Consider the following 27,787-nt stretch of genomic DNA (forward strand, 5'->3'; position numbering starts at 1 on the left):
GAGTGGTTGCTCCTCAAGGGAGTGATCCTGATAACACAAGGGATAGCCATCCCATCTTGGAGGAAGGGTAGCAAAAGGGTGCAGCAACCCCCTTGGCTCAGCAGGGAACTCAAGGGCCTCCTACACTTCAAAAGAGAGATTTATAAAGGATGGAAAGTTGGAATTACCACCAAGGAGGAGTACTCAGCACTGGTCCATGTACCTTCAGGAAGCGGATTAGGAAAGCCAAGGCTGCTACCAAGCTCCATCTGCCTTCACATATCAAGGATAACAAACAGTCCTTTTTCAGATATGTAGGGAGTTGGAAAAAAAGCAAGGGTAACATTGGACCCCTGCTAAACCAAATGGGATAGCTGATAACTGACACCCAGTTAAAGGCCAACCTACTTAACAGGCACTTTGAGTCAGTCTTTCATCAGTCCAATGGGACCGCCCTGCCTAGCAAGACACGGGACAGCCAGGGTGACGGCATATTCATACCCAGCATTGGTGTTGATCTAGTAAAGGATCACCTTGAGAGGCTGGACACCTTCAAGTCAGCCGGTCCTGACAGATTACAACCTAGGGTACTCAAGGAGCTGACCGGTGTCATAGCTCAAACATTGGCCAAAATATTTGAAAATTCATGGTGCTCAGGTGAAGTACCTGAAGACTGGAAGAAGGCCAATGTGGTATCCATCTTCAAGAAAGAGTGGAAAGTAGATCCTGGGAATTACAGGCCAACCAGCTTGACCTCAATCCCTGGTAAGATTCTCATGAAAATTATCAAGAAGACCCTTCTGGACAAGCTGGCTGAGGGCAACATCCTGAGGGATAGCCAGCACAGGTTTGTCACAGATATTGACCAAGCTCATTTCCATCTATGACCAGGTGATGTATCACCTGGACTAGGGAGAAGAGATTGATGTTATATACCTGGACTTTAAAAAAGCCTTTGATCTGATGTCCCATGACTTCCTCATGGAAAAATTGGCCAAATGTGGCCTTGGCTACACCACAGTCCGATGGCTGGGAAACTGACTCTGAGGTCAGAACCAGAGAGTAGTGGTCAATGGCAGTGAGTCATTATGGTGCTCTGTAACCAGTGGTGTCCCCCAAGGCTCTGTCTTTGGACCGGTTCTCTTCAACATCTTTATCAATGATGTGGACATTGGTGTCAGAAGCGCACTGGCTAAGTTCACCAATGACACTAAACTTTGGGACATAGTGTCCACACCTGAGGACAGGCTAGTGATCCAGGCTGATTTGGATAAGCTTAGTAAGTGGGCAGACACAAACCTGATGACGTTCAATACTGATAAATGCAAGGTACTCCACTTCAGGAAAAAGAACCTGCAGCATACTTATAGGCTCAGAAGTGCTATGCTTGCTAGCACCACTGCTGACAGAGACTTGGGGGTCATGATTGACCACAAGATGAACATGAGCCACCAATGTGATGTCGCAGCTGGTAAGGCAAACAAAACCCTGGCTTGCATCTATAGATGCTTCTCAAGTAAATCTCAGGTTGTCATTCTCCCACTGTACTCGGCCTTGGTATGGCCGCAGCTGGAGTACTGCATCCAGTTCTGGGCTCCACAATTTAAGAAGGATGTCAAGAAGCTTAAGACAGTCCAGAGGGCAAGAGAACCTATGAGAATCCCTATGAAGAGAGGCTGAGAGCCATGGGACTCTTCCTTCTGGAAAAGCGCAGGTTCGATGGGGGGGACCTGGTGGCTACCTATAAGTATACAAGAGGTGTTCATCAGAATCTGGGAGAACGTCTGTTCACCAGACCGCTCCAAGGAAAAACAGGACCAGTGGTCATAAACTCCTACCAGACCGTTTTAAGCTGAACATAAGAAAAAATTTCTTTACTGTCTGAGCCCCCAAGACCTGGAATAGACTCTCTACAGATGTGGTGCAGGCACCTACTCTGGATTTATTCAAGAAACGCTTGGATGCTTATCTTGCTGGGGTCCTTTGACCCTAGCTGACTTCCTGCCCCCAGGGCAGGGGGCTGGACTTGATGATCTCTGAGGTCCCTTCCAGCCCTAATGTCTATGAAATCTATGAAATACTAAACTTAATGTGCAGTAACCATGGAACATTAATAAACATGTGATGCACCCAGGAAGATTTAGGTACCAAAGCTGCAACAAGTGATCTGGATAAACTCTATTCTACTGTCCGCAAAACCACTATTGCCTAAATTCATTTAGCACCTATACTGTGGGTACATTTACACATACAAATAATGTGCCTGAATTTTCTTCACAGAAAATTCAGGTGCATTAAACTGTATCCCTGCATGCATATGAACGTGCACCCATTGGGAGCACATTTGTTTCTGATGCGAGCAGTTCAGTCAAGGGATGATTTTGCCCTGTTCTGTTCCCCTGCAGCAGCCCCATGTAGATGCATTTCTGCTAAAGCTTAATACACCTCAATTTGCTGTGCAGTAGGATTCAGGCATATTCACTGCATGTGTAGATGCAGCCAGCATCATTCAAAAGCACAGCCAGAAGGAACATACCTTTTGGACAACAGCTTAGTCCAGGGTCAGCAATATTTGGCCTGTTGTGGCAGTGGCATGGAGGCAGCCAGTGCTTGGACCTAGGCTTCATTAAAAGGATCCCCTGCTGACAAATGTTGCTGACCCCTAGTCATTACACTTTTGTGTTCTCACAAAATGGGCAACCTGCATTTTAGGCCCTGTTCAGTCCAAGGGGTGTTCAGAGCTAGGAGGCTGCCCTCATCACTAGGCTACAGGATAGCTGGAGACAAACACACTCCAGGTAAAGAGTGGAGTAAGGTACCAAAAGTGCAATAGCCATGAGGCAGTAGTTCAGTAAGCAAATGGGAAATCTGACCCTTTAGCCTAATGGTTGGGACACTTAGCTTGGAGAGAGAAGACTTGGGTTTAGGTCATCATTCTAATTGTTATTTCTGTTTTTAACCAATGATTGTTTCATATTAAAGGCATAAACAGCCCTGGGGGAAGGGACAAGAGCCATGATTTCCCCTTCCCAGGGAATGCCATCATCATGGAACAAGAATCAGTTTCCACCTTGCTTGCTCTTGTCTATGCCCCATGACTCTTGCATTCCTTTTCCACAGCTGCTTTAAAAAAAGGGGGTAAAGTACCTAGCCCACCCAGACTTTTCTGGTGTTTCAGGCACTGTGAGGTGGAAAATGTGGATTTGAAACCTCTTAAGCTGAAGAGCATGTTGAAGCCGTTTTCTGGGCAGGTTCTCCAATCACTCAACTATTAACCAATCCTACACTTATAGGAGAATGAGGTGTTTAGGATCCTGAGTGGATGAAGGTACCTAATATACAGCATTTTAGCTTCAGGGAGGGGCGAGTTCTGACATACCCCTGGCCTTAATGGTTTCTAATGGCTTGCTTTAAGTACCTTCATTCTCAGGCCCTCTGGATTGGCTTTTGGAAGTATCTAACTTTCCTCATTCACCATACAAGGATCTTGTCATCTGGATCACCTTCCTGAAACAAGAAGCCTACTTTTTAGGCATGAAGAAGCTTAAAATGGAGATGCTTGTAAGACAGACCTGGATCCAGTCCATTGTCAGGTTTCTCTCTATCCCAATGTACTACTTTGAAGTTTACCAAAAAAATAAATTCACTTATCAAAAACAAATGACTAAATGTTGCAGTATTCTTAAGTGCCCTTTAAATCATTGTATCTTATTGTGCTGTCAAGTAAAAAGTTGCTGGAATTTATACCTTGAGCTTTGCAAAGCACTCAGAAAGGCAACTACAGGATGTAACCCTATAGAGATACTGAGAGGCTCCATAATCTTTCACAAAAGACACTACAGGAATCCAACACTTCATCACAGCTGGAATGACAGAATTTAATAATCTAGCAACCATTGGCTTCTAGCCATTAGCAAATTTGCTTGAAATGCTAACATACAAAAAATTATCTTACCTGGGGTAAGGTAATGTACTCTTCAAATCAAACTTGTCAAATAGAGCAGCTGGAGGTCATAGCCCCCTTTTATTTATGATTCTTTTAACCACTCTTCCATGAACATCCATTGGGAAGGAAAATCCAAAATTGTAACAGTTACAATCATCATTAAAATAATAAAGACAGGGTACATTGTGCTACATGAAAATAGCCTTAATATTTCTCCACCTTTGATCTGTGTTACCTCATAAACAATCCAGTAAAGGACAGAGATACGATGCTGCCTACGTACACACCAGTGTGGGCTCTAGAATTATTATACATGTCAGAAGCATGACCAGCTTGATTAACTTGAGTGTGGAGAAAGTATGACAAATTCTTAGGGTCACATTTTGATTTGGGACATGCATACATAACCAGACTATCTCAGGAAAAGACAGTATTCCAAGGGGAAAAGAAGTGGTGACCACATGATTGAACTCACTGAATGGAAGTAAATATTCTTGAACATGGGAAACTGCTAAAGTCCCAATCCAGAGTAATTTCTTCCTGGGAGAAGGTAATTTCTTCTGAGGACAGCTGTTAGCTTGCTCATGGTTTGCTCTGAGGCAGTTACCTCCGGCCCTTTTTTGCCATGAGTTTAATGTCAGGTGGCAGCTGAGATGATCACAGTTTTAGACCTGGGCACCTAAATTCCACTTGTGCCTTTTCTGGATCTGGCTTTATATCTCCTCACCCACATTTTACACATGAGCAATCTGAGGCACAGAAGACAGAATGAATTACAGAAGATCACAAAACAAATCAGTGGCTTTTTGAGAAAATAGGGACTTCTGAGCGGCAGTCCAACGTGTTATCCATCCAAAAGTGCATCCCTATGGACTGACCTACAATCTGTTTCCAGGGATTTCATTTCAATGCTAGTGACTTTGGTCTAAACAACTGTTCAAATGACCCAACCCACATGGCTTTCTTTGAGCCACCTAAACCTTAGTTGGGTTCTGCCACTTGCAGGCGGTTGCATGGGCAGCCAGACCTAAGTAAATTGGTATGGAGGGGCTGACGGGATTAAGGGGGCAGAGGGCTGACAGGTCCTTGGGGGGGGTGCTTGTGGGTCTTGGAGGGGTCTGGCAGGTCTGGGGGGAGGGGCTGGTAGGGGGGTCAAAAAAGATCCAGTCAAAGTCAGGGTGTTAAAACAGCACAGTCCCAGGGCTGTGGTGCGTGGCTGAGCTTTCTCAGGCCCGGGGCTGTACTGTGAATACATGCAGATGTTGTTATGCCGGGTTAACCCATTTTACACTGGGTTAATCCAGGCAGATTTAAAGTTAATTCACCTTTGAAGTGAACTAACTAAAGTTCTGGTGTGCCATTTTTAGGGTGATTTAAACCCTGGGAATGATTGCATGTATTTAGATTGCCCCTAATCAGTTAAGATGGTCTACACGTAATGCTTATATATACCCTAATTCTCTCTCTCTCTCATTTCTCCTCCTGGATGTGCAGTCCCTCACTCAGACTGCAAGCACATTCTTTACACTCAGTAGATACAGGCTGGGATTGGGGTTGGGGTTGGAATACTGTCCTAGCTTTCTGAGTCTGCCTGGGCTATTGCTACTTAAAGCAGGGGAGAAGAGAAAGTAAAAAGAAGTGCACAAAACAATAACTCATGAACTCTCACTGTGCAACCTTTGGTCTCCCATATTTCTACCTCCGCTCTTTGTTTATTGCATCCCTTGCTGTGTTATTTCTATTTTAAAATGTTAGCCCTTCACGGCAGGATCCTCTCACTCCTTTATTTGTTTCTGAAGTGCCTTGCTCTACATGGGGCTTGAATAAATATTAAATTCCAAAAAATATTAAGTGAGCTAGCTTGTGCTTTACATTAATGTAATTATTTTTCACAGCACTGAGAATGGTTTCAAACTCAATTGATTTTCTCCCGTTGCTAAACTTAGTCACATTTACAGTAGTAATGCTACCATTAAAATGTAGGAAAAATGTCTGTACAGTATTTAACCAGAAAGCTAAATGAAATTTCATCTATGTACTTAATTAACATTATCTTCCTACAGGAATTAGAGCTTTTAATGCAATACAGTTTTTTTCTTACTTTGCTAGTCTATTTGAAAAGCTTGCAAAAATTTTGTGAAACAGGCACTACTATTAAAAAGAATTTATGAAACATGCTTGCCTCCTTCCAGTATAGACAAAGAATTTTTATTTTGACACTTATTTCTGCTTGTAATTTAACAGTCAGGTCTGTCAACCTGATTGTACTGAACTGACAATACACTAGCACTAGAACCACACAATATGTCACCAAGGGGTTGTCTGCACAGAACAATTGCACTATTTCCAACTGTCATTTACTGGAGACCCATTCATATTGTGTGAAGTGCCATGGCTCTGGTACCAGGGGGTGGGTGTGAACACCTAGCCCAGCATGCCTCTCAGTGAGTGTGTGCAGGGAGCAGTGTTTGCACCCATGTTTTGGGGGTTCCAAGGGATGCATGTCCTGCAGGTCAGGGCATTTTACTTTTCTTCTTTCCCTTTTCTCCTAAACAAGACTCACCAAGCTGAAGGATGAGGAGTGATGCAGTGTGGGATGCCTAGAAGATGGATCAGGCCTATGTCACATGATTCTTGGTAACCACACAACACTGACCAGTTTCACATTGAACTGGTTCAAAATAGTACTTGTTCTTCCAGGTACACATTTGAACTGTTCCAGGAAGATTTGCATGTTTGTCTGCTTTAAATTTAAACTACATTTAAACTGCTTTAAGTTTTATGTGTGCCTATGCCCTAAGTTGCACATTTTGAATAAACATCCTTCAATAAGTAAATAAACAAATCTTCCCTTCAAACACCATTCAAAATGCAATGGTGGGGGTCTTGTTTTATGTTGTAAAAATATGAAATAATAATCAGGATAGGTCTTCACTCCTCTAAACTTAACAGCCCTATGTCAAAGTATGGTGACTTCATTTAAAAATCAGGTGGATAGTTTGATAATGATTTTGGTATCAACATATAATGTATTCTGGCATACGGTATTCAATGCAGTATCGGATAATTAGAAGATACGGTACATTTCAATTCATGCTCTCATTATAGTTACAAAGGACACCTGCTTAATATAGTCTCCTGAATTGTTTTAAAAGACCAAATTAAATGTAAAATACAGAGTGGGAGAAAAGGAAGCACAATCCAAATCTCATTAAACTTTTAATCCTTTTTTTTTGTAAATTATGGTTCAACAAATACACTGATATACTATTAGATGAAGCCAATCCATAGAAATGTATACTTTTCTGATATTCCATTGCAGTATTGATAAAAGCTAATTGGCACAACAGTATTACCTCTATGGTAATCAAGCAGCAGACATCTGTTACTACTTACAGGGTATGTCTAGACGTGCTCCCAACTGCACAGTTGTTATTGCACAGTCATTTAGTACTTTGGCAAGTACTAAATGACTGTGCAGTAACTGCTGTTTCTGCACAGTCCTGGTGGTGCATGGGTTGTTTTTGACTATAGCTCATTGCTACTGCGCAGTGGCATTGGTGTCACAGTTCATGCCCGCCAATGCAATGTCTCTGTAGCAACAAGCTACGTCGCTGAAGCTCATTGCTATAGAGATGTAGCATCTCTGTAGACATGGCCACAAAAAAGCTAGTACCTTATTAAAGAGAATGAAGAACCTCAGCTATCACAATTTGGTGACACATCAAAATACAATAGACTGTCCAAAGATGAGAGAACACACCCTGTTATTTTGGGCACTTTGAGCTTCCTCAATAAGCCTCAACTCAGTGACGTGACTCTAGGTAAATACTATTAGTCATCCAGACCTCTGATGTTCCTCTTTTATCAAGTACTTTTTTAAGTCAAAGTAATCTACTGCCACCTTCTCTTGACATAGCATCAGAATTGCCTTTAGAAACCACTAGGACAAAACTCAAGCAGGAGACAGATGCCACTTGCAGGGCATAACGCCACATAAAGGAGGTGTTTGGGCTTATATCTACCGTGTCCACAACTCCTTTCTTAACTGCCAAATTCAAAAGAGCAGACTCTGGAAGGATTACAGAAAATTATCTCCCTTGTTGCACTAACTGGTGGAAAATATAACAGTACAGCAAATAGGGTAAAATACTGTTTACCTGAAAGTGGAAAGATTGAATATTGAAAAATATTAATTTGCATCACTAAAAATACATTCTCGTATTGTGTACTTTTCAAATGTTGTAAACCTTTGCACTGACTGGCAATCTTTTTCTTTGCTTTGTTGAGTTTCTCTCATCCTCATAATGGAGGCTTTTCATTTACAAAATGACTAGCTTCCTTTTCTATTTTCAGTGAAGTTTTGGCAGAAAAATGCCTTCCCATTTGGAAAGTCACCAAGTTCTTACCTGGCAGCCTAAGCAAAACAAATCAACAATGTTTTCACAACAAAAGGCCAACTGGATTTTTCAAAGTCCCTGAGAATGTTGATGTAAAATACCTCTATTAATAGTGATTGCAAACTAAACATTTATTTAACTTTATGAGGTCTGAGCTGAACAGTGTTTGCTCCAATGGAAACACAGCGACTAGACAGCTCCAGGAGCCTGAATGAAACATTAGGGCAGTGTACCTGCATGACAATAAGAAGGTCAAACACTAAGATGAAAGAAGCCAAGAAGGCTCTTGAGACCTCATCGCTTGGCAGAAATCCACGATTCAACTTGTCCCAGCTGATCCAGTCAGTAGTGATGACAAGCACAACTACAGAGGTCAGTGTAAACAGAACAGTCCTGCAAGGGAAAAGAGAATAGTTCAGAGAAAATATTGCATAAAGTAGAATGTAACATTATTTGTTCTCTCTGCTAAACTTAACTAATAATTATGGGTACTGTACTGTACAGCAGACGAAACCAAGCTGAAGTAAATGAAAGGTAGAAGTCAATATGTTCAGTCAAGACATAAATGAACTTACCTTTATTGCAAAGAATTTTGTTAGTTGGTCCAAAAAAGTTGAAAAATTAATGCTGAGTTACATCATATTTGTTCTAGTTTCACACAATTAATATATATTGTAAAGCACAGTACCATATCATATCACATCATATATCATATCCCAACAATTCCTGTGCCAACTTGAAATTAATCATTGGGGAATAGTTTCAAAAGCATAGTGGAAGTGAGCCATCCAACACTCTTGGAAATTCTCCTCCTTATAGCTTTTTATCCAAGGTAGCTATAATGCACTAACCATGAAGGCAATAACATTTACAAAAGAAATCTTCATAGCACTCATGTTAAATTTTAATACAGATTTTGGCAATGCAAGAACTTTGTTTCTCATAACAGGCCAAGGGAAGTCATCATGACAGAACTGAGCATGTCTTATGATATTCCTAAGTAATAGACAGCATTGAATTATAAAAAAATTTGTAGGATCAGGCCATAGTAGGACTTTTTCCAACATGTGAAACTCTTGAATATCCAGAAGACAAATTTGTCTAATTCACTCCATTTGCTATATGGTAATTAAATTGTACACTCTTTGAGCTGTCACTCCATAACAGATCTTCACCTTTTTCCAACAGCACTTTAGCAGTATCTTTCACATTTTGATAGTGAAAACTATATTCAACATACTGTCTCCATTCAAGTCAAAGGATATTGGCCACTGATTTAACAGAGACAGGATTATATCCAATCGCTTTGGATGTCAAAATATAGATATTATAGGTGGACATAAAAGTATATAAGTTTTAGGCACAGAAAGGATATTGTGGTACTTCGGCTTTGTTCCTAGGCATCTGGTACCTTGGGGTCCTAGTCAGAAGGCATGAGTAAAAGCTACCTCTGGCAGCTCTAATTTATGCAGGCTAGACATAGATTAGACCAATGGGTTTTAACCTTTTTTAATTTGCAGACCCCTAAAAAATTGTGAATGGAGGTGCAGACCCCTTTGGAAATTTCAAATGGAGGTGTGAACCCATTTGAATTGTAAGTGTTGGTATTCACACACTTTTGATTGATCACAGTCATCTTTCATGGACCCCTTAAACATAGTTTGCAGACCCCCAGGGATCCCTGGACAACAAGTTGAAAACCACTGGATTAGACCACAAAATTAAGGAACCATAAACTCAGCATCTATACCACTTGTACAGAACTTACGTTGCTACTTATATTTAGAATTTTCTTCAGTGTTTGTGTGACTCTTTTACCTCTGCACAAAGTATTTATGAAGTTGTGGCTTTGATGACCAGGAGGTAAAAGTTCTGCTAAGATCAAGTGATCAGATGAAAGTCATTTTTTGACTGTTTCTGTCCTCTTAATTTGTCTTTTCTGGGAGCAGCTACATAAGCTGTTTACTGTGTAGTAGCATAGTTTACTAAGCAGTGGGCGTGTCTACATAAGATGCCTAAATGTGGATTAGCCTAGTTTACTGTGCAGTAAGTGTGAGCATCTACACGCCTACTGAGCAGTAAAAACCCATAATTGTGCATAAATCCATGCATAAAACCCCTTAACTGTGCACAGGTAGCAAATTTACACAGGATTAGATACTGCACAGTAACAAACATGTAGCTGTGACCCAGGAGCAAGTTTTCTCTCAGGTCTACCCTGTCACTAGGAGGCTGGCCTTAGGCTGGCCCCAGGGCTCCAGGATAGGAGCCTCTCCTGCCCCAAGGCTGGGCTGCCTCTGTGGCAGTCCCCTGCCTCAGGATGTAAAAGCTTACAGGCAGTTTGAGCCCTGGGGCACACATGCAAGGAGCCTGAGAGCACTTGAGGCCCCTGTGTCTCCATGGGTGGGCCACAGCTTAGCTATGCCAGCCTGTCTGAACCTGAGCACTACAATCTGGCACTGCAGTGCTCACAGCTGCCAGGACTATGTTAACCAGGCCAGCAAGGTGCTGCAAGCAGCTGAAGACTCCAGCCAGGCCTCTCAGCCCCCAGGTCTAGCTGCAGAAAGCTTCTGGCAAGTAGGACAAGTTCCACCTGCCTGCAGCACACTCCAAACAGCCTTCCCTGAGCCTGCAGGAACACCACAGAGTGAAAGCCCCTTCTGCTGTAATAGAGGTGGTGTCCATGGGTCAGGTAGATGATGAGGATGTGGGTCCCATCCAGGGCCCTGATGCATTGGAGGAAGCCCAGGGCAGCCCTGGGGGTGATGCATGCAGAGCATGGTGGGCCCCAGCATGTCCTGGAAGGTGCCACACACCTCCAGGATGGCCTTCCTGGTGGTAGCCTTACCTACGCCATGCTCTTGTCCTGCTACTCCAAGTGTGGCCAGAGTAACTCCATGAGGTCCCAGAAGCCTGAGCCTGGGTCATGCAGAAGGCTTCCAGCCACTGCTCATCATCCCAGGTGTGCTGGATGATGTGTCATCATCCATCCTGGCTGGCCTGGCAGGCCCACAGGCAGCAGGGCTGGAGGCCCAGGAGTGTATGGTGGCCCCAGTGATGGCATCCAGAAGCACTTCATTGGTGTCCCTGCCAGCAGGAGCTGCACAGTGGTGGGCCTGGGACAGCACCCTCTAGCCAGGCAGATGGTCACTGCACGTGAGGGAGCTAGGTGGGCCAAAACAGCCATGGGCCAGGTGGTGGCTGGTGCGGCGGGCCAGCAGGGCCAGCATGGCAGCCAGCAGGATTCTCGTCGCTGATCATCACTGCCAGGGGCAGGTGCTGGAGTAGTCATAGCACAGGGATGCAGAGTAGGCAAGGAGAGAGCTGCCACGTGTTGTCTCTGTGCTGGACATGCTGCTCCCGGGCAGGGAAGTGGCTAGCCAGGGAGCAGCGAGCAGGGCTGGCTTTTAAAGAGGGATGCTGGCTGCTGGCAGCTGCAGCCAGAGCTTCCCCCGCTGGCAGCAGGGGCCCATTGCAGGGCTGCAGGAATTTTGCTGCTAAGAGCAGCAAATCTGTTCCCTAGTCCCTGCATGTGTAGGCGCCTGCCTGGGAGTGCTTAATCCACAGAAGTTTACACCAAGTAAACAGAGCCCTGACCAAATGAACATACAGATGTGTCCCGTAAGCATGTGCATCTACACATGCACATACTTACTGTGCAGTAAACCTCACTAATTGTGAGAAAATTTGCTACCTGCAAATGCAAGAGCAAATTTCCTTGTGACTAGTTACTGCGCGGCAGCACTCATGTAGACGCTTGACTAGGAGCAAATCTGATCATGGTCAGCTGGCCAGCAGGGAGCAGTGTTCATAGATTCATAGATCATTAGGGGCTGGAAGGGACCTTGCAGATCATCGGGTCCACCCCCCCACTCTAGGCAGGAAGACAACTGGGGTTAGGTGACCCCAGCGAGGTGACTGTCTAGTCTCCTCTTGAAAACCTGCAGGGTAGATGCCTGCACCACCTCTGCAGGGAGTTTATTCCACAGTCTGGACACCCTGACTGTGAAGGAGTTTTTCCTGGTATTAAGTCTGAAGTGGCCTTCCAGGAGTTTGTATCCACTGGTCCTGGTCTTCCCTGTGGGTGCCCTAGTGAACAGTTGGTCATCAAGATCCTGATGCACTCCTCTGATATAGTGGTACACCGCTATCAAGTCCCCTCTCAACCTTCTCTTCTTTAGGCTAAAGAGGCCCAGGTCCCTTAGCCTTTCCTTGTATGGCTTGCCTTGCAAGTCCCTGATCATCTTCTCTGGACCCTCTCAAGCTTTTCCATGTCCTTATTGAAGTGTGGCACCCAGAACTGGACACAGTATTCCAACTGTGGTCTCACCAGTGCTGAGTACAGTGGGAGTATCACTTGCTTAGTTTTACACAAGATGCATCGGTTGATGCATGCCAGCATGTTATTTGCCCTGCTGATCACCGCCTTGCACTGACGGCTCATATTCGCACAATGGTCAATTATTACCCCTAGGTCCCTTTTGGCCGTGGTGCAAGTCAAGCTGTCACCACTGAGCCTGTATGTATGTTCAGGGTTATTTGCCCCCAGATGGAGCACCTTACACTTGGAAGTGTTAAATTTCATCTGGTTCCAGTCTGCCCAACTCTCAAGCCTGTCTAGGTCTGCCTGTATCTGCAACTTACCTTCTGACGTGACCACACTGCCTCATAACTTGGTGTCATCTGCAAACTTGGCCAGTGAGCTTTTCATTCTCCCATCCAAATCATTGCTAAAGATGTTGAAAAGCATCAGTCCAAGCACGGACCCCTGAGGGACACCACTGGCCACTTTGCACCAGGTTGACACAGATCCATTCATGAGAACGGAGACTCCCCAGCCTGTTCCCCTCCCAGCTCCATGCTCATGGAGCTGAGCGGGGAACAAGCTCCCTAGCCCCCACCCCACGATCATGGAGCAGAGGCTGGGAACTGTCCCAGTCAGGGGCAGGTCCCAGTCTCATGCTCCAATCAGGTGATTGAGGCATGGGGCTTGCAAAGAACTGTAGGTGTGGGGTACGTCCTGACCCCCTGCTTCAATCTACTGGTGGGCTAGCTAGCAGTGAGTTTGCTGCTAACTGCTAGCTGTCCCACTGGTGGATTTGGGCAAGGGGCTGGGACATGCCCCTTCCCTTCTGCTCTTTCCTATGTCCCCTGCCCCTCATCAGGGAGCTGGGGCCACGAGCTCAGTGCTGCCAGGGCAGGTGGACATTATTCCCACCACGGCAGCAGGCCACCCCCAGAGGCAGGGTGCAATGTTCCAGTCCCAGCCAGGAGACAGCTGTTGTTTAAGCTAAGCTGTTTAAGACTGGTTAAGGGCAGCTAAGAGATGCTAAAAAGAACATTTCTTACTATTCATACATATTTTGGGTACAGAGACATTTGTTATCTAGGACTAATAAACAAAAAAGGAATTTGTATAGAAACTAGTAGGAGTTCTGTTTGAGAAAGGAGAAACGGGACAGATGCTAAATTATTCATTATTGTTTTTTAAGGACAAGGAATGTGCACTTAATGTATTTATTGCACACTTATTTAGCAGAGCAAATAAATTGGCACCCATTCTGGGCATATTTTAAATGAAAATAAAATTGACTAGCATTTGTCAAACATTGTAGGTGTCTTGAATGAAGGTGTTGCATGAATATTAGAGTACAGTATTAGTCATCATTTAAAGTTCATTATATATCTCACATAGCAATGCGTTATAGTGGCAACTGCTTCATAAACATGCCAGGATAGTTAAGAGCACACTGTGAAAACAGAGATAGAACAGGCAAAAAACAAATTTTTGCAGCTCTTGATATTTAGATGTGCTTTAGAATCCTCAGAAAGGTGAGATCATCAGTCAAATTAAATACTTTCCATCAATTTTAATCCCCAGACCAGAACTGGCTCAAACACATTGTCTCACAGCATATAACAAATATAAAGAACAATGGAGCTGCAGCTGTTCATGTGCAAATGCCAACATTTTTTATTTTACTTGTTTTAAATTAGCAAGATTTGCAGTACTACATTTGTTTAAAAAATAACATCTCCCAAAATTATTTAAAAATAAACTATCAGCTTTTTAGTCCTCCCAGTGGTTTGGTATCAGCAATACAGCCTGCAATTTGGGGAACATGGGGGCAGATTAACAGCTGATATAAATGGACACAGCTCCTTTGAACTCTAGACAATTGAAGTCTTGACAATTTACAGCAGTTGATCCACAGTTCTTCTGTGGCCTCTTGCTCTCAAGAGTAGTAGAGCTATGGAATGACAGAGATAATAGCTAGTGGGGATTTCAGAAAAGGAGAGCAATGAGAGCTATTCACTATACATGTTTGGCTTCAGAACTAATTCACAGAGTTATACCAGTTCAAACAGCATGGTCCTGCTTTGAGCAAGGAGTTGGACAACATGACCTTCTAAGGTCCCTTCCAACCCAATTTTTCTATGATTCTATGATACACATTGCCTTGCTTTTGTTCCTTTTGGAAATACTAAAATATATTTTAGTATTAAAGTACAGGTGGTTACTGCTCCAAGTGTACAGTGCACAGACAAATTTACTCCTACGTTGCTGTAGTGGCATGCTATAACTGGGGAGCGCACTGTTACATGGACATAGCTAGCGATCATGTGTAGACACACAATGATACAGTACGTCTAGGATCACTATATCGCCGTAGGGCAACATGTAAATGCACCCTATCTGTAGTACATATTTCACTCAGATACTTTATGTGTAGAGTAAAACACAGTATGGTAAGAGTGTACAGTAGCAAAGTAGTAAGACCTGACTTGGACAATTACAATTAGTCTGTAGTGCTGCCTGACTAGAATAGAAAGGTTACATTCGACATTAACATCTATATCTCCTACACTAGGAAATTTTTATGGATGCTGATACATGAAACATTTACACTAATATGATTTACATAGGCTTTCTATGCTGATGTAAATTGCACCAGGATCCTGAGTGGACAGAGGAGCAGTTCTTTAGGTGTAGCAGTCCCAATACACCTATTACAGTGCCACACTATTATGTGGTAGAGACCCTGTAATAACCTATTTTCCTATAGCAAACATCTGTCTCAGGATAGAAGATGGGAGACGGTATCTCCTCCTACTTACAGTAGTGGAGTCTGACCATAGAATTTTCCTGCGATAATGTTACCATAGATTCAAGGCATTTATAGCAGGGTAGGTATTCACTGTTTATATAAGCATCTGCTTATGCCAGTCAATGTGTGTTGTGTGTCTAAAGCCAGAGTTACTGTCCACTTAGCATATTAAATATACATTACTTACAAATGTCACCATTTTAATTTCCAGAGTTAATTGGCACTCATATGAAAACATTGTTTTGTTTTAAACTTTGTATTCCAAGATATACTGGATTTGTACAAGAAGCAGTTGGACAAAATATTTGGCACTGTACTGGTGAAGGCAGGTTGCAGCTGTTGTTCCAGCCCAGAACAGCTGAAAGGGCTTTGCAGCAGCCCAGCTTTTTGACCTGTGGATTTTACCTCCTCTACCTTGTCCACACAGAATGAAATTATCATCAGTAGAAGTATATAGCCTATGGACTCTGGTCATGGAACAGCACCCAAACAGTAGACACTAGACAAACAGAACAAAAATTATAACAGATGGGAATTCAAAGCTTATGTGGTGCATAGATGACTTTGAAATTCTCTTCCTGAAAATATTCATGTCAGTAAACCTTAAAGGCCAGACATAGCTCATTGAACAAACCGGGAGCCCTTCCAATTACTTGGCTTACTTCAGATCAACTCTCATTCATATAAGTACCTGTTGAAACTGGACTGAAAAGAGAGAGCAAACATGGGTGCAATAAATTCTTTACAAAAAATACTTTGGAGAGAAATTTTAGCAATATCTGCGAGCTCTAATCAAACCTTGTATCCGTATGTGGATGGAGGTGAAAGGTCTAAGCAACCAAAAATGCACACTGCATTATGTTACCAGCAAAATCAGTAAAGTAAATTATAAATACACTTGTGTCCAAATACTAGCCATTATCCAAAATACCCAGTAAACCAATATGAATCCAAAGTTACTTGGGTTTTTTTATACAAACATTTATATAAAATCTTAAATTACATTTATGTTAATATGTAGAGAAAACATTGTACTATTTCCCAAGCAATAAAATAAATCAGATTAGGTGATGTAATTACATGGTGAAGTTTTAGAATTCTAGAGAGCATCATATTTTATTACAGGTAGAAGCATCTTTGAGTTTCCGTTTGCCACACCATTAATTTACCCAAATGAAAGTGTTATCTATTTCAAACACCAGCTCATTTAAATTAAACTCATCAGCCTTAAACTTTAAATTTCAAATGCCATTTCCTATCTGTGACACAGAATAAGAAAAACAGTTTAAGAAAGTTCATGGTCTTGCCTGTAAAAAACGGTTTTCAATCAACACCTATCATATGCAAGGTAGCATAGGATTCACATGAGTTATAGTCACACAATTCAACCCCTTGCTCAACTTTTACACTGTCAAAAGTTAATTGCCTAACTCCAGTAGGAAGCAATTTGAAAAATGATCCTTATATGAAGGAAAAGGAAATGGTATTTCAGGTTTACTTTCAGTTGGAGAGATCACTTTCTCCAACAGTAAAAACTAGAGTGGGTGCAACCTAAGAAACTACCAGACTCAAAGTTTTTAAAACCCAGGTAAAATTTTCAAAACACCTTACTGTAGAATAGATCTGTTCATGACTTTTTCAATGAAACAGTTTTAACTCAGAAAATAACAATTTATCAAACATGAAACCTTTTCCTTGAAAGAGCTGGTTTTCACAAAACTTATCAGGAGGGTGTCTCAGGTGCCAGGTGGAGTTTTTGTTTAAAACCTGAGACACTTGCCACTACTGCAACCAGCCCAATAGCTATAACATTCATATGAAAAAATGATGGCTAAGTCCCTGTTCAACTTGATTCTGACCAGCAGCTGAAACTTCCAGGTGAATACTTGAAACACAATGATCAGGGAACACCTTGGATCTTCTCCTGACCAGCAGGAAAGAACAGGTGGAGGATGTAAAGGTGATGGGCAACTTGGGAAAAAGCAATCAGATATGACAGAATTTCAGATCTGGAGAAAGGGAAAGCATGAGGTCAGCAAAATTAGGATACTAGATGTGAAAAAGGTGGATTTCATTGAACTCAAGGAGTTAATAGGTAGAGTGCCATGGAAAGACAGATTGAAGAATAAAGGCGCACAGGAGGGCTGGGAGTTTCTAAGGGGCACAGTATTGGAAGCCCAGCAAAAACTGTCCTGACAGGATGGAAGCACAAGAAGAATGGCAAGAAGCCAATGTAGTTGCATAAGGAGCTTCTAAAGTGCTTTAAATGCAAAAGGAAATCATACAGGCAATGGAAGAATGGGCAGGTCACCAAGGAAATGTACTAGGAAATAGCAGGAATGTGCAGGGACAAAATCAGGAAGGCAAAGATAAAAAACAAACTGCACATGGCAAAGGAGGTCAAGGACAGCAAGAAGAGGTTCTATAAGTATGTTGGCCAGAAAAGAAGGACCAAGGAAGCTTGTGGGTCCACTGTTAACAAACCAGGGGGAACTCCTAACCAAAGTTTCAAAGGAGGCAGACCTACTCAAAAGCTACTTTGCCTCAATCTTCACAAAAAAAAATTAAGCTGCAGCCAGACACCTAATAAAGATTATCTGGAGAAAGAAGGAGGAAAGCTGAGGGATAAGATAACAAAATAAATGGCCAAAGAGGTTTTGGGAGGATTTGAATGAATTCAGGTCAGGAGGGCTGGATAGACTTAATCTTGAAGGAACTGGCAAAGGAAACCTTGAACCACTTGGCAATGATTTTCATAAAGTTATGGGAGGCAGGACAGGTACCAGAGGACCAAAAAAGGTCCAATGTAGTGCCCCTTTTTAAAAAAGGCAAAAAGGAGGACCTTGAGAACCACAGACCAGTTAACACCTGGAGGAAAGGTTGATCATAAGCAGCTAGCATGGATTTATGAAAAACAAAATGCGCCAAGCAAACTTGATCACCTTTGTGAAAGTAACTACTTGGGTGGATGAAGGGAATGGTGTTTATATATCTGGACTTCAGCAAGGCTTTTGACAGGGTCCCACATGACCTTCTCATGAACAAATTGGAGAAATGTGGGCTGGTGTATAGCTAACTGGCTCAATAGCTGCAAAGGATAATTATCAATGTTTAAGTGGCAGAAGGTTTTGAGTAGAGTCCCTCAGGGGTCTGTCCTCAGACCCATGCTGTTCAACATATTTATTAATATTTATTAATGATAGTGGTTTATTTATTGGATACTGGCATAGAAAGCTTCCTGAGCAAGTTTGCAGACACAATGAAACTGGGAAGGACTGTGAACATGTTGGAGGGTGGAAACATAATTCCGAAGAATCTCAACAGGTTGGAAAATTGAGCTAGAGTTAACAGGATGAAGTTCAATGTGGACAAATGCAAAGTGCTATACTTCAGGACACATAATCAAAAACACTTGTATAAAATGGGTGACTCCTGGCTGTATGGTAGCACTATGGAAAAGGATTGGGAGTGTTAGTTGATCACAGACTCAATATGAATCTGCAGTGTGGTGCAGCTTCGCAAAAGGCAAATGTGTTTTTCTGATGTATCAATAGAAGTGTTAGGTACAAGACCTGGAAGCTGCTAGTGCCTCTCTGCTTGGCACTGGTAAGCTCTCATCTGGAGCATCACATGCAGTGCTGGGCTCCATATTTTAAAAAGGATGTGAAGTCAGAGAGGGTCCAGAGATGACAAAAAAGATGATCAAGGGCTTGGAAGTCAAGTCATACAAGGAGAGGCTGAAGGAGCTAGGCATGCTCAGCTTGCAAAAACGGTGAATAGGAGGACATGATAGCAGTGTTCAAATATTTGAAGGGCTGCCATGAAGAAGAGGAAAAGCACCTTTTCTCTCTTGCTGTAGAGAGGAGGATGCAGATTAATGACTTGAAGTTGCAGTAAAGTAAATTTAGGTTGGATATCAGGAAAAATGTCTCCACTGTTGTAATAGTGAGGCAGTGGAATAGACTGCTTAGGGAAGTTGTGGAATCGCCATCACTGAAGGTGTTCAAGAAGAGGTTGGACACTTACCAGTTGGGGATGATCTAGGTATAGCTATGCCTATTTTCTACTATGGGTATTTCCCATGCTTATGGGCTTCACTGGTTGCTCCTGCCCCCCACACCTTTTTTTTTCTTCGCTACATTTTTCAGGGTGTTTTTAAGCCTCCCTAGAGGCTACAGCCAAGAACTTTGATTGCAATGTGTCAGTGCTCCTGCTGGGACCAAAGCTGGGGGTTCCTAGCTAGAGGTTCTTGCCTTTCCACACTCAGGGTCAGACCAATCACCATACTTAGGGTCAGAAAGGAATTTACCCCATGGGCAGACTGGTACAGACTAACGGGTTTTTGTCTTCCTCTGCAGCACAGGTGTGGCCCTCTGCATGGGATCTCCTGCACATATACTGAACAACCTTTTATTAAAGTAAGATGTTGGCTGCCATGATTCCCCTGATTTACTTGTGGCAGGTTAGGGTGTTATGTCTATTTTGTTTCAGGGTTGACAGTAGTCTTATATAAGAGTTTAGATCATGGGTTGTATAGGAAAGTTTGCTTCAGGGGGATGGATGAGATGACCTCTAGAGGTGTCTTCCAGCTCTCTTTCTCTATGATTTTATGATCTCTCTCAATTTTTCCTGCTACAGATGTTCTTCTTTGCTCTGTACAAATAATCTAAGAACCGCTGGAACAACACTCTGAACCCCAGCTTCCCACAGTCCAACTGAGTAACGTACACACTAGGTTATGAAGAGTTTTCTTTTGTCTTTCATAGTATCTCCTTATTAATGCATTTCTACTTACGGCTTAGGCATATAACTCATTCATATTGGTGAAACCTGCTTTTATGCTAGTGATATAAACAAAGAGGGCATCTTTACACCTGATCCAGGGTGGAGGGGTGGGCACCACTCTTCTTAGAGAAACTCCAAGAACCGCTCTACTTAAAGCGCCTGGAGCGTCACGTGCATTCAGCATCCTGTACTTCAAAATGGCAGCATGGGTGCTTTAATTAAAGCTCATTCAATGAGCTTTAGTTAAAGTGCCCCTGCTGCCATTTTGAAGCACAGGGACGCTGAGCATATGTGACATGGAGCCTGCTGGAGCATGGTAATTAGCACACACAAGCAGACTCAATTAATTCAGCAGACATCTGGCATGTGTGAAGATGCTCAAAAAAGAGCATACAGACAACATATAGTCCTACACTTGTGTGTATTAAATTCTAATATAGAGTTACCCCAGGAAAAATCAGTGGCAAAACTATACAACTGTAGATGTTGTATATCCTAGTAATTTACTCTCCTGGAAAAGTTGCTGCTTTATGCTGGTGGACATTTACTCAGCAGTAATGTGTTAGGTATCGTGGCCCTTAGCATTATTATTATTAAAGTTATCAGATCAGAGACAGATTGCTTTGCTCAGCATTCACTATAGATGAAGGAGACCTGGTTTCAGATCTTTGCTTTCAAGCAGGTAGGACAAGAACTTTGTTTCCCTATGTTTCTAGGATGACATAAACATTAAGGTATGGGCAGTAACTTGACTGGTCTTTCTTTCATTTTTCAAGAATAACATTGAAAGGCCTCAGGTTCTTCCCAATGCAGAAGGGGAAAATGCTTTCAAAGTCATAATAATTCTCAGTTTCCTACCCAGCACAAATCTATAAACCTAATTCCATTTTCAATAGTTTCACTGGTTCCCAAATCACTTTAGGCCAGAGCCAAAAATGCAATTTGATGTCTTAAAAGCAACTTAAAGAATGTTTGATAGAACTGTGATAGCAGTCTTTTCTAGCCAGCCATTCTCAAGCACACCCCACCTTCCCAAAGTATGCCTGTGAGGCTTTTCTGAGATGTACGTTTGTGTTTGCTCCTGAGGCTTTCCCTGATAGAGCAGCTGCTTGAGACAACCTCAGAGTGGCAGCATCAGTGCACTTCCAAGGTTGGAGCACATATGTAGAAGCAGGTAGACAGGAATTACTCAGGGTTAACCTAGCCAAAGCAAGCTACCACCAGAATATAGACATGCCCTTTAGCTCCTAAAGCAAGGAAGCCACAATACTTTTGCCAAATTACTTCAGTGCCTGATAATCTGTACACCACACATACTTACACCAGCACTGAATTCAGTACCAGGTATAACACCTGGAGGAGAAGGTGTCGTTGTCATGACCCTCTCTCTACATTATGGCCTACTGATTACAGCATTCACTCAGAATTGAGAGTCTTGGGTTCTATGCTCATCTAACCCTTTGGAGGTTCAAATGCATATCTCCCACCTGCCAGTAAATTATCCTATAACAAGGTTATAAGGCTAAACAGGGACACTCTATTTTTCCTGTTGATGTCATGCCATTTTGCAGATGGGAGCCCAGCTCTGTATGGCAGTGTTGAGTTAATTTATCATGGAATGAGGAGACCTGTATTCTGATTCCTGACCCTGCCATGATTCATGTTTTTTTTCAAATGACTCTTTAATACAAAATGTGACTGTCTTGGGAGCATGGACCACATCTTAGCACTCTCCATTCCCAGGGCAATGCCCTTATCATTTGCCTAACCAGCCCCATTCCCTCCATATCTGGTGCTCTGAATCTTTAATACTTTTCTCCGTAGTAGCGCAGTTTCAACAGGAGAACTAAGGAGACGGAGGAATACCACTCCCCTGTTTCAGTTCTGCTGACAGGTTGTTGTTTAAGACACTTTCTTAATAGGTAAGAGAGATGAACTGAAGCACTTTAGGCTGAGGAAGCCCTAGAACCCAGGCCTCTCACTTTCTAGGAGAGTGTCGCAATCTCTAGGCTATTGTATGAAAGACTAGCCAGTTGCCTGTCAAGAATGACGGGGCGGGGGGTGAGCGGTGGGGGGGGTCAGAAGAGTGCCCGGGCCCGATGAAGGGGAAGGACCAGGCCCGAAGTTGGGGAGAAGCCAGGCTCCTGTGGCAAGCCTGTGGGGGAGGTAGTTGGGGGGATGGGAGGAGTGGGCTCAGGACCAATGCGGGGGAGCGGGGTGGGAAAGGAGTGGGCCTGGGCCTGATATGGGGAGGAGGTTTGTTACTCCCCCTGCAGAGCTGCCATGCTGGTTTGGGTCAAGCCAGGCCCACTGTCCTCACCCACTGCCGTGGTGGGTCGACTTTTTCCCCAGCTCAGGCTTGCTCCCCTCCCGGCACTGGGCCTGGGCCCAGTCCTCCCCTGGTCCAACCGTCACCGCCCACGGCACACCCGCTCCTCCCCTTTCCACGTCAGGCCAGCTCAGGGACGGGAGGAGCAGGCTCAGGGATGACACGGGGGAGGGGGAAGAGTGAGAAAGGGGGGAGGAGGCCCACTCTTTCCCTCCCCCAGCTGCTGCCGTGGGAGGCTAGGGCTGTTGTTCCCCCCACACTGGTGGGATGGCTTTTCCCTGCTCACACCCATTTCCCCCTGCGTTGGACCTGGACCTGCTCTCCTCCCCCACGTTGGGCCCGGGCCCACTCCCAGCTCCACATTGGACCCAGGCCTGCTCCCTCCATCCGCGTTTGGACCCGGCCTACTCCCTCCCTGCGTTACCTGCAGGGAGCAGGGCGGGGGGGAGGGAACGAGGCCTGCCTCGCCCCACCCCACTTCCATTCACTCTGTTGCTGCCACCTCCAGGGAGCGGGAAGTTGGGGGGGGAAGGCCAGGTGTGCTGGCCTTGCCCCCCACTCCATCACCTGTGTCCCCACCATCATGGCAGTGGGCTGCATTTCTGTCAGAACGCTTCTTCGTGCTCTGATTGGCTGTTTGTCAGTCAATCAGCGCGCTAATAAAGCATTATGGACAGACAGACAGACTTAGGCTTTTATAATATTAGAATGGGCAGTGAGGGCATCTGAAGTGGTGATGTTATGAGTGAGTTCTTCATACTGAAATAAGTCAAGGAAGGGGTTTTGGACTGTGGGTCTTAGTCTCAGATAGACACCTAACTGATGGTACCAGGCAGAAGCCTAACTTGGAGAAAGAGGTGGCATTTAAGAAACGTCACTTTCTTTAGCATTTCATATTGGCTTGATTAGGTGCCCCTGATTTCAGCATGTTGGCTGTTATGAATCCAGTTTTTAGACTCTCCCCATTTACTGCATAGGAAACTTGGGGCACTTTACATGCTCCAGAGTGAGGGCAGTGCTTTAATTACAGCAGCTCTGAGAACCACTCTAATTAAAACGCCGCCATGTCTCCTGTATCAGAGTCACTTAAAAATGGTGGTGGGAGTGCTTGAATTAAAGCTTGTTGGACGAACTTGAGTTCAAGTGACTTCTTGCCATTTTTAAGCTTGGGGACACTGATACATGAGACACAGGAGGATGCTAGAGTGTGACAATTGCCATGTTCCAGCAGACTCAATTAATTGCACCTGCTCTGATGAGCTGGAATTCCAACTCATGTATAGGCTCCCTCACTCCCCACTCCCTCTGCCCTTGGTGCTTTACTAAACTAGATGAATACCATTCTTGCAACTGGTAGCTCACAATAAGGTGTGACAACACTATCTTTTTGTGGATCTGGCTCTGGGGTGTTTCTCAAAATGTTACGCTGCTATCTTAAACTAAGACTCTTAAATATTTATTTTAGCACTTTTATGATTTCCTAAAGTGCTGTCCAGATAACCATGTCATTGAATTTAGGGTAACTTTTAAAATCCTTTTAAAAACCAGGTAGACACCTAACCATGCATTTAGCACAAAGATTTGAACTATTGTAATGTCTAGGTGTCCAACTCAAGACACATTAGAAGAGGCCTGATTTTCAAGAAATGTTGAATAACCACTAAATACTTATATATATTCTTCAGAAAAGTGCTACAAGTTGAGTCCCTCTTGTTACTGAAGCTGTGCACCCATAATTTGAGATAACCCATATTATTGAAAAAGTTTTGCCTCTAACTGTGAAAGTCTTCACCCATCAGACTGACGCAATGGAATTTCCAGGCCATCCTGTGTTTACATAGTGAAGGGGCTTGGGACTTCAAAGAGACTCTCAAACTTCAGCATCATGTTGGAGTTAGATGGTGAAGTACAGCAGATTTTTTAGGCCAGATAGGAGGCCAGATAAGTGACACAACACACTTCTATTTTCATTGTATTTATACTGTGGCAGGGTACCTACAGTGCCTGCCACTTCAAGGTTTACAGTTGGCAGTGAAGCAGCCGGCAGGTAGGTGCTAGCCTCATCAAGGCTAGCACATGACGCTAGGAGGACCTTGAGATTGACTGAGGGTGTGGAGCAAACTCCATTTTAATCCAGGCCTTCAGAGAGAGAAGCAGCAGTCTGAGCTGAGCAGGCAAAGAGGCAACATCAGGCTGAGCTGCTCCTGGAACATCTTCCTGGAGGTAAGGGCAGGAGCTAGGGGAATGGCTTGAAGGCTCCTGGGTATGACTTAAAACTGCACCCTGCTGGGGAAGAATGGCCTGGTGGGACACCCTGTGGCAGAAGAGTTCCCAGGAAATGCCAGGCCAGTTACCTGGTGAAAGGCAAGAAGGGGCACCTGAAAATCCCAGCCCCTGCCTATGGGCAGGTTACCAACAAGGGAAGAGACCTGGGCCAGGCAAGCCCAGAGGGGAGACACCTGAACCCAGTGTTGGGGGCCAGGCATGGCATCAGCCACCTGAGCCTACAGGGTGAGAGACCCCAGTGTTAGGGCAAGGCAGGCAGCAGCCACCTGAGCCCCACCAGGTGAAAGACCCCAGCGGCCCAGTGAGAGGCTGAGCGAGTGAAGCCGCCCAGTGAGAGGCCAGGCAAGAAACAGATATATCAGATGGGATAGTATGGAAATACCAGATGTAACATAGAAACAGCTGCGAGACATGGGACACATGCAAGGAGAGGTCGGAGTGTATACTTAAGCCATTGTTATCAGGAGGTTGAACGATAGGCAGCCTCCCGCCTTAGGAATAACATTCATATTACTTTCATCAAGGTGGGGTAGGTGAGTGAGGCAGGGGTTTAGCACTGAACAGGTGGGCAGCCAGCACTGAAACCTAGCCCTGAAAGGCCAGCCTGTTACATATACCTTCCAATATATCTGCAAAACTAAAACATATAAAACTTGTTTTTCAGATGTTAGCAGCTTGCAATTTTAGACTATACCAACCATAATAGACTAATATCTTGATATGATCTATGTGACATTAACTTTGTATTTTAGCTTTGAATTAGACTGTGATAGTATTTTTAATGCTATTTTAAATTTCATACACTGTGATGTGTAGTAGGATGTAACTTAACATTCATTAAAACATCTTGTAAGTTTCTTTCTCAACTAGATTTGTGTAAATTATAATTACAATAATTTTCAATAGCACTTTACTGTTTTTTTTTCAAAGGAGTTTGAAGAAATTTAAGCTTTCATCTAAGAACTGTGTTTATTCTACCATAGATATATTTACAGGCAAAAAAAGATATAATTTTTTTCCATGGCAATATTTTTTAGATTTCATAGACATTAGGGCTGGAAGGGACCTTGGGAGATCATCGAGTCCAGTCCCCTGTCCAAAGGGCAGGAAGTCAGCTGGGGTCATAGGATCCCAGCAAGATAAGCATCCAATTTACGCTTGAAGGTGTTCAATGTAGGTGCTTGAACCACCTCCACTGGCAGACTGTTCCAGACCTTGGGGGCTCGGACAGTAAAGAAATTCTTCCTTATGTCCAGCCTGAAACGGTCTTGCAGGAGTTTGTGACCATTCGACCTCATCATCCCTTGGGGTGCTCTGGTGAACAGATGTGCCCCCAGATCCTGGTGGTCACCCCTGATAAACTTATAGGTGGCCATCAGATCACAGATATTTTCACAGAGTACGTACCATATGCCACTAAGGCAAGAAAATTTTATTTTTCCATAAGTGAAATAAACTCAATAACCAAGCACATGAGCTAAAAGACATTAACACTTAAGAATGAAATATAACTCATCATTCAGACATCAATCCTATTTGAATATGAAAGAAGAAAATAAATAGCCCAAGTATTAGAGCCAAAGCAAATAGCGTGTGTATCGCTATTAAGAAATTCTACACAACCAGTGAAGAAATAAGGTTTGTTTTGAATTAGTGTATGAAGCAGATATCTTCATTGTATTAAGTTAGTAAAAACAGCTGTAGTTATTGATATTTTACTAATGAACTTGCTCAAAACTTCATATGACATTTGTAAATAATTTTTGTTATTATATGGTTAAAAAAGAGTAACTTCAAAACAAGAACTGTCACAGGCAAAAAAAGTGATATTGGTGTCTTCTCTTAAGCTGAGCATGTCCCTGTACCAAGGAGGATATGCTTGATTGGAGAAAACAAATAATTGTATTTACCTGACTCCAAGATAACTTCCAATTTAAGATGATCCCCCCAATAATCAGATTTTATATATAGAAAATATATACATTTGTTATAATTTTTCATGTATAGAATCAAATTATTGCTCCCTGCTACCATGGGAAAAGTAGCAGCAGGGGGGCAGGTGCCTGGGGTGGAGATGGTCTCCTTGCTCTCTTCCCTCCCCCCACACTTCTCCCTATGGCCTGCTCCCTGCAGTGACTATACTGCCTTCCTCCTGTTCTCCATGTGCCTGTTCCCGTCACCTGCTCCCTGCAGTCTCTGCCCCCTGCATGCTCCCTACAGTCCTGACCCCCCAACTCCCCATAGCCTCTGTCTCCTCCCTACCCCCTCTGCCCTCTCCCACCTACTGCCCATAGCCGTTGCCCCCTTCCCTGCCCTTACTGTCAGACACAGCTCCAGCTTCATTCCTTCCTAGGTATGGAACAAATGGAAGTACAGTCCCTGGCCAACCACAGAGCATGATCCTGGGCCACTGCTGATTGGCCTGGCAGGGTATGGAGCTACCATGTGCCCTGTGACCCAGGAGGCACTAGAGCTAGAGGTAATGCTAAAGATGGGGGAAGGGGGCAGAGGTTACAGGAGAAGGTGGGAGGGGAGTGGGGGGCAGGGGAAGAAGCTGCAGGAGGGCAGACATGTGGCTCTGACTCTAGCCCTGACCTGGGCTCAGGGCTGGAGTCAGAGTCTCGGCAGCCACCTGCCTCTCCACCCATATTCAAATCCATGATGATGGACTTTTCCCCCTAAGTGGAATCGGGGAAAAAAACCTCAACTGGGATGTATGTATATATGGTAACATAGATAAGCCACAATCTCATGCTTTTTATAGTTTCATAGTTTGTAGGGCCAGAAGGGACCTGAGCAGATCATCAAGTCCGACCCCCTGCTATGGCAGGAAAGAGTACTGGGGTCAAACGAACCCAGCAAGGTGTTTGTCTAGCCTTGTCTTAAAGACCCCCAAGGTAGGAGCCAGGACCACTTCGCTTGGAAGTTGGTTCCAGATCCTAGCCGCCCTGAC

The 27,787-nt window shown here is 43.7% G+C and overlaps 1 protein-coding gene across 4 annotated transcripts in view; it reads right to left on the minus strand.

The window, feature by feature from the left end:
• The window catches only part of TMEM117 (transmembrane protein 117), a 415,971-nt gene that overhangs the window by 67,399 nt on the left and 320,785 nt on the right, over positions 1–27,787 (minus strand). For all 4 annotated transcript variants that reach the window (XM_019543346.1, XM_019543349.1, XM_019543347.1 and 1 more), the window contains one exon: positions 8,559–8,718. In XM_019543346.1, coding sequence (XP_019398891.1) covers positions 8,559–8,718 — 160 coding nt within the window. The remainder of the gene's footprint in view (positions 1–8,558; positions 8,719–27,787) is intronic.

The sequence above is a fragment of the Crocodylus porosus genome, unplaced genomic scaffold (assembly GCF_001723895.1).
Source record: "Crocodylus porosus isolate Cpor-Errol unplaced genomic scaffold, CroPor_comp1, whole genome shotgun sequence".
Taxonomy (NCBI): Eukaryota; Metazoa; Chordata; order Crocodylia; family Crocodylidae; genus Crocodylus; species Crocodylus porosus.